The 13870-nt window shown below is 27.0% G+C and overlaps 1 protein-coding gene across 1 annotated transcript in view; it reads right to left on the reverse strand.

Moving 5' to 3' along the window:
* The window catches only part of Phum_PHUM262680 (G-protein coupled octopamine receptor, putative), a gene marked incomplete at both ends in the record, with an annotated part of 16840 nt that extends 6463 nt beyond the window's left edge, over positions 1-10377 (reverse strand). Inside the window, one exon of the mRNA XM_002426566.1 lies at positions 10068-10377. Coding sequence (XP_002426611.1) covers positions 10068-10377 — 310 coding nt within the window. The remainder of the gene's footprint in view (positions 1-10067) is intronic.
* Positions 10378-13870: the final 3493 nt, after the last annotated feature.

The raw sequence follows: 13870 nt of genomic DNA on the forward strand, positions 1-13870 counted from the left end.
ACAAACGAACGTACAAACGAACGTTCAAACGGACGACCGTACGAACGGTTATCACTTATCACATTTTCTGTGTGATAAGACGAAGAATAATTATATATATATATATTTTTTTTTTAAAAAAATAATAGTAATAAAAGATTCAAACAAATTTAACTAAAAAATAAATAAATAAATAAATTTTTAAAATTATTTACTAACGAACAAACGAATGAACAAACAAACAAACGTTTGGGGGCAAGGAGTTTGACCCGATATTAAGTAAATTTATAAAATATTTTATTAATTTTACATACGTTTATATTCAAAGATGAAGGAAATGCAATATTTATACGTTAATAATTAATGTTATGTTTATTATTATTATTATTATTATTATTACCATCATCATCATCATCATCATCATCATTCATTCATTTTTAAACTGGAGAGACTTTGCGACGGAATTTATCAGTCAAAAAAAAAAAAAAAATGATCGAAATTTTTTTTTTTTCAAAATAAGTTTTATTGATTGATTATCGATTTTGCGGGGGCACTGCACGCACACGAACATGTACACGCACATCCACACGCACAGGTACAATAATATATCCAAGTTAGAAAATTTTTAAATTTTTCCGTTAAAATTCCAGAGTTAAAAACGTCACGATGAGAGGAGGGGATTTTTTTTTCGTGGTTATTTTTCTTCCTGTTAATTTTACATCGGTATTATTATTATTATTATTATTATTATTATTATTATTATTATTATTATTATTATTATTATTATTATTATTATTATTATTATTATTGTTATTAACACATACAGACGCGATGAATTTTGTGAATTCTTTTGGCGTTTTCTCAGGGATTCGTTCCAGACCATGTTTTGGGTAGAAATTTTGGAATTTTGTGCTTTTTATAAACGAGCGAAAAGTATTGCACGACGACTTTTCACTTCCGATTTTTTTTTTCTTTTCCTTTGAAAACGTTCTTATCATTACTTTGTGTGATAATGGATTTCATCACTGTCATACGCGTTCGATTATTTCCGGTCTGTGAAAATTTTTTTTTTTTTATTTAAACTCACTCACTCGGGCGTTAAAAAGAGAGAGAGAGAGAGAGAGAGAGAGAGAAAGAGTGAAAAAATTTCTTTGAAGTAATTTTTCGTTTCTTTTTTTTGCAACGCAAACGTATTTTTTTTGATACGACGACACGCGCGCACGCATTCGCACGAACGCAAATTTCGAACGCAAAAACACAATAAGAAAAAAAAAAAAGAAAAGGAGGAAAATTTATTATTTATGCATTCAATTTATTTTTGAACGAGAATGTGAAACAATAAGCAAATTCTAAACACAAAAGATTTTTCAATTGATTTTTTTTTTTTTTATCAAATGAATTTTCAAATGGATTTCGATGAAAAAGAGGGGAAAAAAATTAAAATTAAAATTAAATTAAAAAAAAAAAAAAAACCATAAGGAAATCATTGAAAAACTTGATAATAATAATAATATTAATAATAATAAAAACAATGAAAAGGAATTTTTTTTCTTTCTTTCTCTCTCTCTCTCTCTCTCTCTCGTTTCCTCCGCTCCCCCTCCTCGCATTTCGCTGGTAGAGAAAATTGGAATTTTTTTTTTTTTTACTTTTCTTCCAGGGCATGATAAATAATAATAATAATAATTTTGATGATGATATTAATTTTTATATTATTTTTATTATTATTAATTCTCGAATCGTGCAACGTGTGGCACCATCGGCAGCCCCCCCCCCCGCTTTTTCCCCCCTTTTTTTTATTTTTAAGAAAATTCTGTCGTTTGAAAAATTCGTTAGGAAAAAATTTTTATATAGTTTTTACCCGTGTAATGATTTCTTATTCTTCTTCTTATCATTATTATTATTATTATTATTATTATTATTATTATTATTATTATTATTATTATTATTATTATTATTATTATTATTATTTCGTGATCTATGCAGGAAAAATAAGGAAAAAATTTTTTTAGCAATAAAAGTTTTCGGGCGCTTTTTTTTTTTTTTATAATAATAATACATATGTATATGATATATATATATATACTGGAAATTCCAGTTAGATTTTTGTATAAAATAAAACTCTCCAGACATCTTAACGATTTACGTTTTTTTATTTATTTACATTTTGGAGGGAAAACTTTTTCTTTTTTTACTTTTTATTTGTTAAATATGGCGAGTTTGGAAAATATACACGCGTACACACTTGCATTCGCACACGCATAAACAAAATTTTAAAAAAATAATTGAAGTGTGGGGGCGGGGGGAAGGGAGAAGTAAATCATTATTATTAACACTATTATTATTATTTTCGTCGTATCGTAGAATGTAACTGATAGTATAGAAAAGGGAAAGGAAACAATGAGTTGCGAGTTTTTAGGCGTAAAACTTTTGACAAGTTTTAGGTTTTCAGTAATTTCTAATTTCCTTTACCTCGTTTGTCGAGCTTTTAAAGTTCTCTCTCTCTTTTGTTTTTCTTTTTCCCCCCTTCTCCCCCCCCCTCTCTCTTTTTTCTTTTTTTGTCATCATCATCATCATCATCGTCGTCGTCGTCGTCGTCTTTTTCTCAATTTACTCCCTTCGAGGCATAAAGTCTTTCCACATTGAATTTAAACGTTTCGTTAAAAACAAAAAAAAAAATTATTTTATTTTATTACTTTACGTTCGATTAATAATAATAATATTATTATTATTATTATTATTATTAAAAATAATATTAATGATGATGATAATTATATTAGTGTTTCAAAAAATGAAAATTATTAACTTTTTTTTCCCCTTTTTTTTTCTCATTTTTGTAAAATTTTGTTTAAATTTACGTCACGGTTATCATTATCATTATTATTATTATTGTTATTATTATTATCATCATTATGATAAATTATCGTTTCTGTTTTTTTTTTTTTTCTTTTCCTAATTTTAATTAATTTCGATTTGTTATTACACGAATAAAAAATGGAATCGTTAAAGGTTTACCATTAAAAAAAAAAAAAAACCAACTGAAATTATTATTATTATTATTATTATTATTATTATAGGAAAATCGAAAATGATCGGATTCGTTTGTCTGATACCACGTGTTTTTATAAAAAATTTTTCTTTAAAAACTATTTGTTTGTTTTATTAATATTATTAAAAAAAAAAAAAAAAAAAAAAAGGAATGAAAATTTGGTGTTATGTCGTAATGTTGTAGTGTCTTTAGAAAATTAAATTTTACCACCACGAGTAAATAATTGAAAGTTTTAATTAGTGGAAAACCTCATTTGGAAAAACATTTTCCAAATGAAAATAAAATCAATGCCGTCTCTCTCTCTCACTCTCAAGTAAGCTCTCTATTCAAAGAATAAAATTCATTTTTTTTCCTTTTTTTTTTTTTTTCTCTTCTCCCCACGACATACGTTGTCGGTATTATTATTATTATTATTATTTTTTTTTTTTTTTATGAAATTATATATGAAAAAAAAAAATTATAATTGTTAAAGAAAATAATCGTTTGTGTTTTGCAACGTGCACCCGCACAAAACAACAAAAATATCGTTTAAAATATGTTTCTTAATAACATTACATTGTTTTCATTTCTTCTTCCTTAAAATATACGTTGACAAAAAATTTCAATTTTCCTTCAACATCATCATCATCATCATCATCATTATTAATAAGTTTGTTTTTGTGACACACATCACCGTATAAATTAGTTATTCTTTTTCAATTTTTTTTTTTTTTTTAGAAAAAGTTTTTTTTTGAAAATCTTGTGTTTTTTAACGAAACAAAATCCCCGCGTTAGGGTCCTTATAAAAAAAAAAAAGTCTCCACGGTTGAAAAATGGTGAAGTATATTTTTATATTATTTTTATTTATATTACCCAAAATGACATGGGAAGACGAAGATTGTAGACCGCAAAACATAGAACTTCATGGATTTTCAAAATTGCCAAGAAGGTCTGTCCCGTTTACAGTGGAAGCAACCGCTGACAAATGTCCCGGACAAGATGAACTTTATTTTGCATGGGGTTTGAAGAAATTACCAGAAGGGAATGTACTCGGAATGTCATTCGAGCCTTATATAGAAATAGGCGGTTACGCTTTAGATGCTGATATGGCATACTTTTCTAGGTTTGAAAATCTTATAATTAAATAATAATAATAATTTTTTTCATTTATTTATAATATAAAATGTTTTGTTGCTTGTACACAGTTTTATGCTTATTGTGGTAGTAAGTCATTTTCCAAGCATGGAAAATGCAACGAGGAAAAGAGAAACATTTAGATTTGTTCCGGACGAAATGCATATTGAAATCGTTGGCGGAACCTTCAAAAGGCATTATCACGGTGATGACTTAACACTCGATGCTATTAGTTTATCAGAGGACACGAGTTACGCTCCGGATGAAAATGCTTTTAAAGGTAATTTGGCTTTTTGGGTTTCGAATCCTCCATTGAAAGATCCAAATTTGAGCATCATTAAAGGTATGTACACAGTCATACCCTCGAGTGCTTTAAATTATCCGATAACGTATAATTTTACCATCAACGTGACGAGAACGAAACTACCCGGTTATTACGATTCGAAAATTGCTTGGCAAACTGTTTACGTTCTACGTAAGCGAGATCCGGAATTCACCGTGAAATGCGTAAGAAATTGTAAAAATGCGAATCCTTACGATATGACAACATTGATTGCGGTTTGTAAAAAACATTGCCAAAACGTAAAATACGAGTGGACCATCACTCCGCCCGTACCAGAGTATTTTATTGATTTTGGAACGGGTTACAAAAAAATTGTTATTTATGCTGGAGTATTTTCAACGGGTGATGTAATCAAAGTGGAAGCTTCCTCAGCCGGAATATCAAAATCATACACTATCAAGTATATCGATTATATGATTAAGGGAGATTGCGAAATTAATCCCAAAAGAGGTATAAGCACTGTAACATTGTTCAGAGTAAATTGCTCTGGATTTCGTCCGAAGGGGGATTATATCGACTACATGGTTTATCAACATAGTAATCACTCCCAGGGTGGAGTTGTTATAAGTGCAAAACCAAAAAGTGGCATACATGAAGTGTTTTTGGGAAAAGGAAGCCCGCTCTGGCTCCTAATCGTCGCTCAAGACTACGATTACATTCAAAGCGAATTTTACATGAAAATCATGGTCGACCCCATTCCGGGCACCGAGAACGTAGACGACAAATTGAAGATATTAAAACGAATCGTATTAAGCGAAGACAAAGACTGTTTGAAATATCTATCGGAAACCAACCAAACTAATTTCGTAATACAAAAATCAAACATTGTTTTAGATGAATTACGCACTATTCCAAACGTTGACCCCGATTTAAAAAAATATTTATTCAAACACATAGTTTTAGCATTGAAACAAGTTCCGCCCTTTACTTTTGATCACGCTCTTCAAACCATGTCGATACTAACTAAGATAAACGAATTTAAAACCACATCGGATAGTTTTTTAATGAAAATTTTGAGCGAAATGGTGCTACAATGTTCCGTCGCCGTACACAACTCTGTCGGACATCTAACTAGGAATATACCATTTTTATACATGAGAAATTTTTTTGGAAACATTCTTAAATTATTGGACAGTATAATTGAAGTAAAACCTCAAATGTTAGCCATATTGAATGAGCACGTTCCGAAACACGATTACGATTCGTATGACGATGTGGTGAGCGAAAAAGTTAAAATACGCTACGATTTCTCGGAAATAATTAAAAACGTTCTTATAAGTATGAAAATAATGGGGCCGTGCGTAATATATTTACACTTACCCGGACAAACTTCACTCATTTACGAACTCGATTTGCTAACCTACATTACGAAAAGGATAACACCTTTTCAATTATACACTCACATAATCGGTTTTACCCATAAATTGCAAAACTATGTGAGATTTTCGAGATATTTTGCCGAATCGTTGACTTTAAAATACGATTTTATCGATTATCAATTCGCAGCGTTTCAGAACAACGTACTCTGGTGGCACCTAGGGAGTGCGGATATACATACAGATTTACTAATGTTCGATTTGGTACGACTGTTCGAAGACGTCAGCACGGTCGAAAACACATATCAAATAAATTTAGTAATGAGGAATGTTCCCGTGGGCTCTCTGGAGGGGACCGTAGAGATTGGCGAATATTCACACGTGTATAGATTGCACACGTCAGAGGCTGGTTCATTGCTTTTCTCATTTCAAAACGTTGTCACGCCGTATTACGTAGCTTATTCAAGTTGTTATTGTTCCGAAAATGATTTTTTAAATGGGGTAGAAGCCACACCGAACGTGTCCGATGAAGAAAATATGATACAATTATCCCCTCCAAAAGGAAGTAATAGCCTTTACGTTTGCATAAAAAAAAAAGATCCGGGGACGAGTATAAATTACATAATATTGTATTCGTCGTTTACGTGCGTTCATTGGGATCTGGAAAGAGGACAGTGGGACCACGATAAGTGCAAGGTTCAAATGGCATTTTTACAAGCTGAGAGACATTTGAGATGTTTGTGCAATCACGCGAGTTTATTCGGTGGAAAAATATTCGTCGTCCCGAACAGTTTGACGGTGACTTACGATATTAACATAAACGTTTTACTATTAAAAAATTGGGTCATGGTATTGATTATATCGACAATGCTCGCCCTGTGGGTTTTATTATCATTTTTCGGTTACAAAGAAGATAAAAAATTTAAAAAAAAAAATTTCATATGCGTTTTAGATGATAATTATCCGGGAGATGGACACGTTTACATAATGGTCATATTCACGGGTGCGTTTATTGATGCCGGTACGAGTGCGGACGTTGCATTTCAAGTATTCGGCTCGTTATCCAACAGTCGAGTTCACTTGTTAAAATGTGCCAACGTTAAATTATTGAGAAGAATTCACAGGATTGGGTGATATTTTACACTCCCGAACTATTAGGGGATATATATAAAATGAGAATATGGCACAATTGCAAAGGCATCAATCCCCATTGGTACTGTTCGAGAATAATAATACAACATTTGAAAAGCGGTACGCAATATACTTTCGAAATACAAAAATGGTTTTCACTCATATGGGACGGCGGTCAAATATACCGTAAAGTTTTCCCGGAAAAAGAAGAAGACTATAAATCCGCTAAATTTTTAATGATGGTTAAATTGAGGACGCAAATAAAGGAAAAACATTTGTGGGTTAGCATACTCGCGAGGGATCCGCAAAGTAATTTTAAAAGCGTCGAAAGAGTTGCGTGCGCGTTTGCATTTTTATTCCTTTCGATGTTGGTGAGCGCCATGTTTTACGGTTTGCCAAAAGGAAAACCTTCGGATTTCATAGAAGAAAAAGAAGCGTTGAAACATTTCAGATTTCAATTAATGATAATAATTGAATCATTTTTAATTAGTTTTCCGATAAGTTTTATTATATTGAAAATATTTCAACATTCGAGTCCTCCGGATATAATTGACGAAGACGAAGAAGACGAAGACGAACTCGTGGCATACCAATCGAAATCTCAAGATGAACGCGAAGAAGAAAAACACAAGTGAAAACCCGTGACCACGCCCCCGAACCGGAAGTTATTTCAAAGTCGGATTCAAGTCCGGATTTTTTCCCACGATCTTCCCATATTTTAAAATTTATATCAAAACTAAAAAAAAAAAAAAAAAAACCGCTTCTCTCGGCTCCTCCTTCATTTCAAATCAAATTGAATTGTCGCGATTTATTTAATGAGGAAAATTATTATTATTATTAATAATTTCCATATTTTATATTCTATTATTTTCGTTTTGATTTTAAAACGTCATTTTGTATATTTTATATCATTTATTATATTATGTTGTCGTGATGTGCGGGAAACACTCGAATAATTATATACAAATAATTAAAAACCGGAAGTGATTGTTTTTACCAAATGAATTTATATCATTCCCGTGGAAATCTCTAATAATAATAATAATAATAATAATAGTGATAAAAACTTTGAAATCTTATTTACATCATTCGTTTTGTATTTAATTTATTTATTTTTTTTTAAATTTTAAAGAGAAACAAACACGTCGTAAAATTTAGTTTTTCTTTGAAATTATTAAAGCGATTAAAAATTCTTTTTTTTTTTTAAACGTGGCAGAAGAAAATAAAAAAAAATTTTTTGCAAAGTCGAATATAAGAAAGAAAAAAAAAAAAAAACTATTTTAATACTCGAGTTCGAAACGTAATCGATTTAAAAAAAAAAAAAAAAAAAAAAAAAAAGAAAGAAAGAAAAATTTAATTAATTAATAAATAAAAACCTCAGAGTCGGGGAATTAGTCGCGCGTATCGTCGTGGCATTTAAAAAAAAAAAAAGAAAAAAAAAAAAGAAAAGTCGTCTTTTATTTTAATAATTTTTTATTTTTCTTTTCATTTTAATTAACGACGGGAAAAAATTAATTTAAAAAAAAATTTTTTTTTTTTTTTTTCGTCAATAATAATAATAATAATAATAATAATAATAATAATCCATTTTTAATTTTTAACGAAGTGTTTAATGAATTTTCTTCCGCGTTAATAATAATAATAATAATAATGATAATTATAATTATTCGATACGTTTAAACGTGATAAAAATAATTTTAAATAACATCACACACGTGTTCGGGTTTGGGGAAAAATCTCCCGGAGGGTATTTTTATTTTTTTTCTCCGTAGAATTTTCTAGAATTTTTTAGAACACCACGTGTTTCGAACCCTTATAGAAATATATAAGAAAAAAAATTTCCTCCCCCCCTTTCATCCACTTTTTTTTTTTTTATTGCCCCAAAGGATACTTGCTTTGAAAAAGAAAAAAAAAAAAAATATGACAAAATAAACATAAAAAAAGAAAATTTTTTTTTTTCAATTTATTTTTATGTAAACATTTTCCAATGGAAAAAAAAAGAAAAAAGCTTTAAGATATGTTTGTAAAATCTCTCTTTATCATAAATAAATTCCAAAAAAAATTTTTTTTTTAGTATTATTTTAGTGTCGTCTGCTTTTTACAAAACTAGGAAAACGTTAAGCAAAAATTATTAATAAAAAAAAATAAAATATTATTTATTTTTATTTCCCCCCCCCCCCATTTTTAATTTGCCGTGAAATTTGACGTCACAAATTTTCTTTCTTTTTTTTTTTTATTAAATGTAATTAACTTTTGAGTTAAACGTTACGCGTGCGAGGAAAAAAAAAAAGGAAAAAATGAGGAAAATTTTGCATGAAAAACACTTGCAAATAATTTTTTTTTTTTTTTTTTTTGATAACAATATTAAATGCGAGATTTTCTATTGACACGTTTTTTTAATCGATTAAAAACGGAATGAAATGGAAATAAAATAAATAAATTTAAAAAAAAAAAAAAAAAGGAAAATTTTTTTTTTTTACGTAAATAAATAATGAGTTTTCACGAGATTGTAAGATCCGTGGGGTGATTCGTGGGGAGACTCAATGCGAGGAAAATCAAAGTGGAAAAAATTTTTTCCTTCCCCCCTCCCCACCACCGCATGATAATTTATTTATTCTCACGTGTACGTTTATTTATACATAAATATATTAGTTTACGAAAACCGTCCTCAGATTTTTTTTATTTGATAAAATAAAAATTTTCCTTTAATTATTTTATTTTTCCATTTTATTCCATGGCAACGACATAAATAAAATTTGAATTTTTCTTCTTTTTTTTTTCCGTTATTAAATGTTACGTTTAAAATCTAACACGAAAAAGGTTTTACAATAACAAATTTTCCCTCTTTTTTTTTTTTCTATTGTTTTCATTTTTGATATTTCCCTTAATAATAATAATAAAACTCATCCATGAGATATAAAATCATAATTGTATTATTATTATTATATTAGTTTAGTAACAAAGTGAAAATTGATTAAGGTCACCTTGTAAATGTTTTGATTTTAAACGTGTTGTATTTAAAAAAAAAAAAAAAACAATTGTTATCGTGGAAAAAAATTTTACATTTTCCAGGAAAAGTAGGTAGGATCAAAGGTCACTCTATTTTTTTTTTAATATTATAATAAAATGAAAAACTCACCCAATGTTAATAATGTTAAATCCGATACGGCCAAACTAAATAAATAATAATTAGTTGCCGTGTGTAATGATGGATTTTTTATTATGACGACACAAACGGATATGTTACCGAAAATCCCCGTAACGAAAATAAATATGTATATCACAGTTAATGGTATCACAGTTGTTAGGGCCAAATGTTTGGGGCCCAACGTTCGTAATAAATATTGTTCCAAACTAATGTTGAAATTAACGGAATCCTCATCATCTCTTGTTGTTGTTATTTCCGATGAATTTGACGTCACGTCGAAATTATTATTATTATTCGTCATTTTATATTATTTTTTTCACCTGTAATCAAAAATAATTTTCTTTTTTTTTTAATTCTTTCATGATAGATTGGAGAAGGGGGAGAGAGAGGTGAGGGGAAGGTACTTTTTTTTTTTTAAAAAGATCCCAATTGAAATTATTTATAGAAAAAAAAAAAAATTTTCCTGCCAATTTTTGGGATAAAGGCTAACTAATAATAAAATGCATGCCAAAAAATATTTTTATACAATTTTTGAAAAAATTATTATTATTATTATTATTATTAAATAAAATAAAGCAGAAGACGTTGCGATAATAATAATAATAATAAAATTTAATAAAAGGTTATTTAAGAATTTTTTTTTTTTAATAAAATAATTATGTCCCGTTTTTACGACGGGGGGCAAGAAAAAAGATTTTTTTTTTTTTTCAGGAAAAACTAATTGCTCGTTTATAATTAAATCTAGGTTTTTAATGGGGGGAGAGGGAAAGGAATTTTCTCGAAAAAAAAAAACAAACGAACGAACGAACGGCGATGAAAATAACAAAAAAAAAAAACAATTTTTTTTTTTTATGTTCGCGTGCAAGTTTTTTTTATCCATCGAAATTGTTTCTGTTGTTTAAAAAAAAAACTGTTCGTTTGTTTCTTTGTTCGTTTGTTTTTTTTTTCGATAAATGACGTAATTTTAATTAATAATTAAAAAATTTTTTATTAATTTCAACGTAAAAAAAAAAGTCAAAAAAAGTTTTGTTTTTGTAACCCCCCCTTTTCCCGTTTTTTTTTTATCATTAAAAATTTCATAATATTTTTTAAAAAATTTTCCAATCCAAATTCTTTCCAATTATTATTATTATTATTATTATTATTATTATTATTATTATTATTATTATTATTATTATTATTATTATTATTATTATTATTATTATTATTATTATTATTATTATTATTATTATTATTATTATTATTATTATTATTATTTGAAAACTTTTAAACGTCATCAAAAGTTTTTGAAAATAAATTTTTTTTTTTTTTTTACAATAGCATCAAAAAATTTACATTTTTGATTTCTGTGGGAAAAATTTTGTTTTTTTTTTCTTCTTTTTTTTTGTAACGAGGAAAATAAAAAAAAAAAAATTTTTCACATTCGTTTTCACGCCTTAAGCACATAAACCGGAAATCAAAACGATTATTTGTGTCTTCTGCTCTGCCGTCGAATAAAAATTGTAAAAATTATTTTTTTCTTCCTTGATAATCTTTTCGCATTATTTTTCTAAGAATTTTTTCTTATGGTTGTTAACCTTTATCATTGATTTCGATTATTAATTTTTAATTTTCTTCAACCGGAAATAAATATAAAAACCGGAAACTCGTATTTACGAGTAACGTTCGATTCCGAATAACGTTTTTATTTTAGTTTTTCCCGGGTTGATTTTTGCGACATTTTTACGGATTTGAAATTAAATTTCCGGAAGTAAACGGAAACGGATATCATTTTTTTTTCTTTATTATTTTCAATACGTCAACGACATATTATATTCACTATAAAAATGAAATTTCCGGTTGTACTATTTATGATTCGGATATTTTTATGTAATATTAAACTATTCCCATATAAATTTATTTTCTCAGTAATAAAAAAAAAACTTTTTTTTTTTTTTTTTACTCGGAAATCATTTAATATTTTTTATCGGTGATAAAATATCGATTAAATAAATAAATCCTTCTCTTAATAAAAAATTAAAAAAGTTTTTTTTTTTCGGGGGGGGGGCGGGCGGGAAAGGGAGGCATTAATAAATAATAAGAATTTTTATTTTTTTGCTAAAATTTTCACCGAGTTTTTAACGGAAATAAAAAAGAAAATAATCGTGACATCGTTAGACAGGTGCGTAATTTATAAAGACGTACGATAAAAATACATTCCGAATGAATAATTACGTCAACTTATGTTGAATCCCGTCCAACCAATCAGAAACGACTTAAACTCCATCATTCTACTTGCGCCGCCATATTTGGTATTATTACGTCATTTTTGTTTTTGTTTGAATTGAAAATGTTACCGTTAACATATACTTGTTGTAAAAATAATAATAAGTTTTGTTTTCTCATTCGATAAATATCTCGAATCGAATCGATTTGAAAATTTTTTTTTTAATAATAAATTTATGTAAGTAGATTAATAATAATAATAACTTTTCGCAATTAATAAATGAAAATTCCTAACGATACGTTCACCCGTGATTTTTTTTTATCTTTTCCACCCCCGTTAAATTTTATTATTATTAAAAATAAAACTATTATTATTATTATTATTATTAACTTTTTAATTAAAAAAAAAAAAGGAAATTCTTTTTTTCTGTTTTAATTAAAATTAAATAAATTATTTCTGACATTTTTCTTAATTAAAATAATAAGAAAAAAATTTTTTTTTAACAAACCAATAGAAAAAAATAATAATCTTATGTTAATAATAATAATAATAATATTTGATTTAATTATAATTTTTTCGTCAAACGTGAATAATAATTAATTAATTAATTATAATTTTTTTTCTTTACGCGAGATTAATAATAATAATAATAACCGCGAAAATTATCTTTACGAAAAAATTATTAAAAAAAAGTTCAATAAGAACCGAGAATAAAATAAATAAATTTAAAAAATTTTAAATAAATTATTGATAAGGAAATATTTAAAAAGAAATCGATGGAAAAATTTAAGGTGATAATGAAATTTTCAAAAAAAAAATTACGTAATTATTACCCAAGGTAATTTTTTTTATTTGACACTTATTAATAGTTTAAAAATTTTAAAGTTTTTTTTTTTTATTAAATTAAATGATAAAAACGATCCAATATGGAGGATGCGATGATAATAATGATAATGGTAAATACACGAACAGGTAAATATGGTGATCACGTGTAAAACGTTTTCATTTAAACCCTCAAAAAATTTAAAAGTCAAAAATGAATAAAACAAAAAAAATTTTTTTTATTTTTCCTCAACGTATTCGCGCATTCGTTTGTTTGTTTGTTTGTTTTTACGCAATAATTAATTACCATCGCCGAAAATACCTATATTCCCACACGTTATGTAAACAATAATAATAATGATAATAATAAGGGTTAATAATTAATTTTTTGAGTTTTTTTTTTTTTTTTTTTATAGAATTGAATCAAATTATTAAACGTCCAAACGTAATTTTTTTTTTTTTCAAACTATGAGGAAAATAAATCAAAATATTTAATAATGAATTAATTAATATTAATAATAATAATGATATTAAATGAGTTGTAAAGTAAAAATTATTTCGAATGAATTTAAGAATGAGGAAAATAAAAAGAAAAATGAAAGCGAAAGCAAAAACAAATAAATAAATAAATAAATAAAAACTTGATTTTTACATTATTATTATTTAGTATAGTTTAAATAAAAAGTGAAACAAAGTGAAAATTACGACAAACGAAATAAAATAAAAATTAAATTAAAACATGAGAGTTATTTGTAAACAAACAAAA

The sequence above is a fragment of the Pediculus humanus genome, genomic scaffold (genome assembly GCF_000006295.1).
Source record: "Pediculus humanus corporis 1103172107635 genomic scaffold, whole genome shotgun sequence".
In the NCBI taxonomy this organism is placed as follows: Eukaryota; Metazoa; Arthropoda; class Insecta; order Psocodea; family Pediculidae; genus Pediculus; species Pediculus humanus.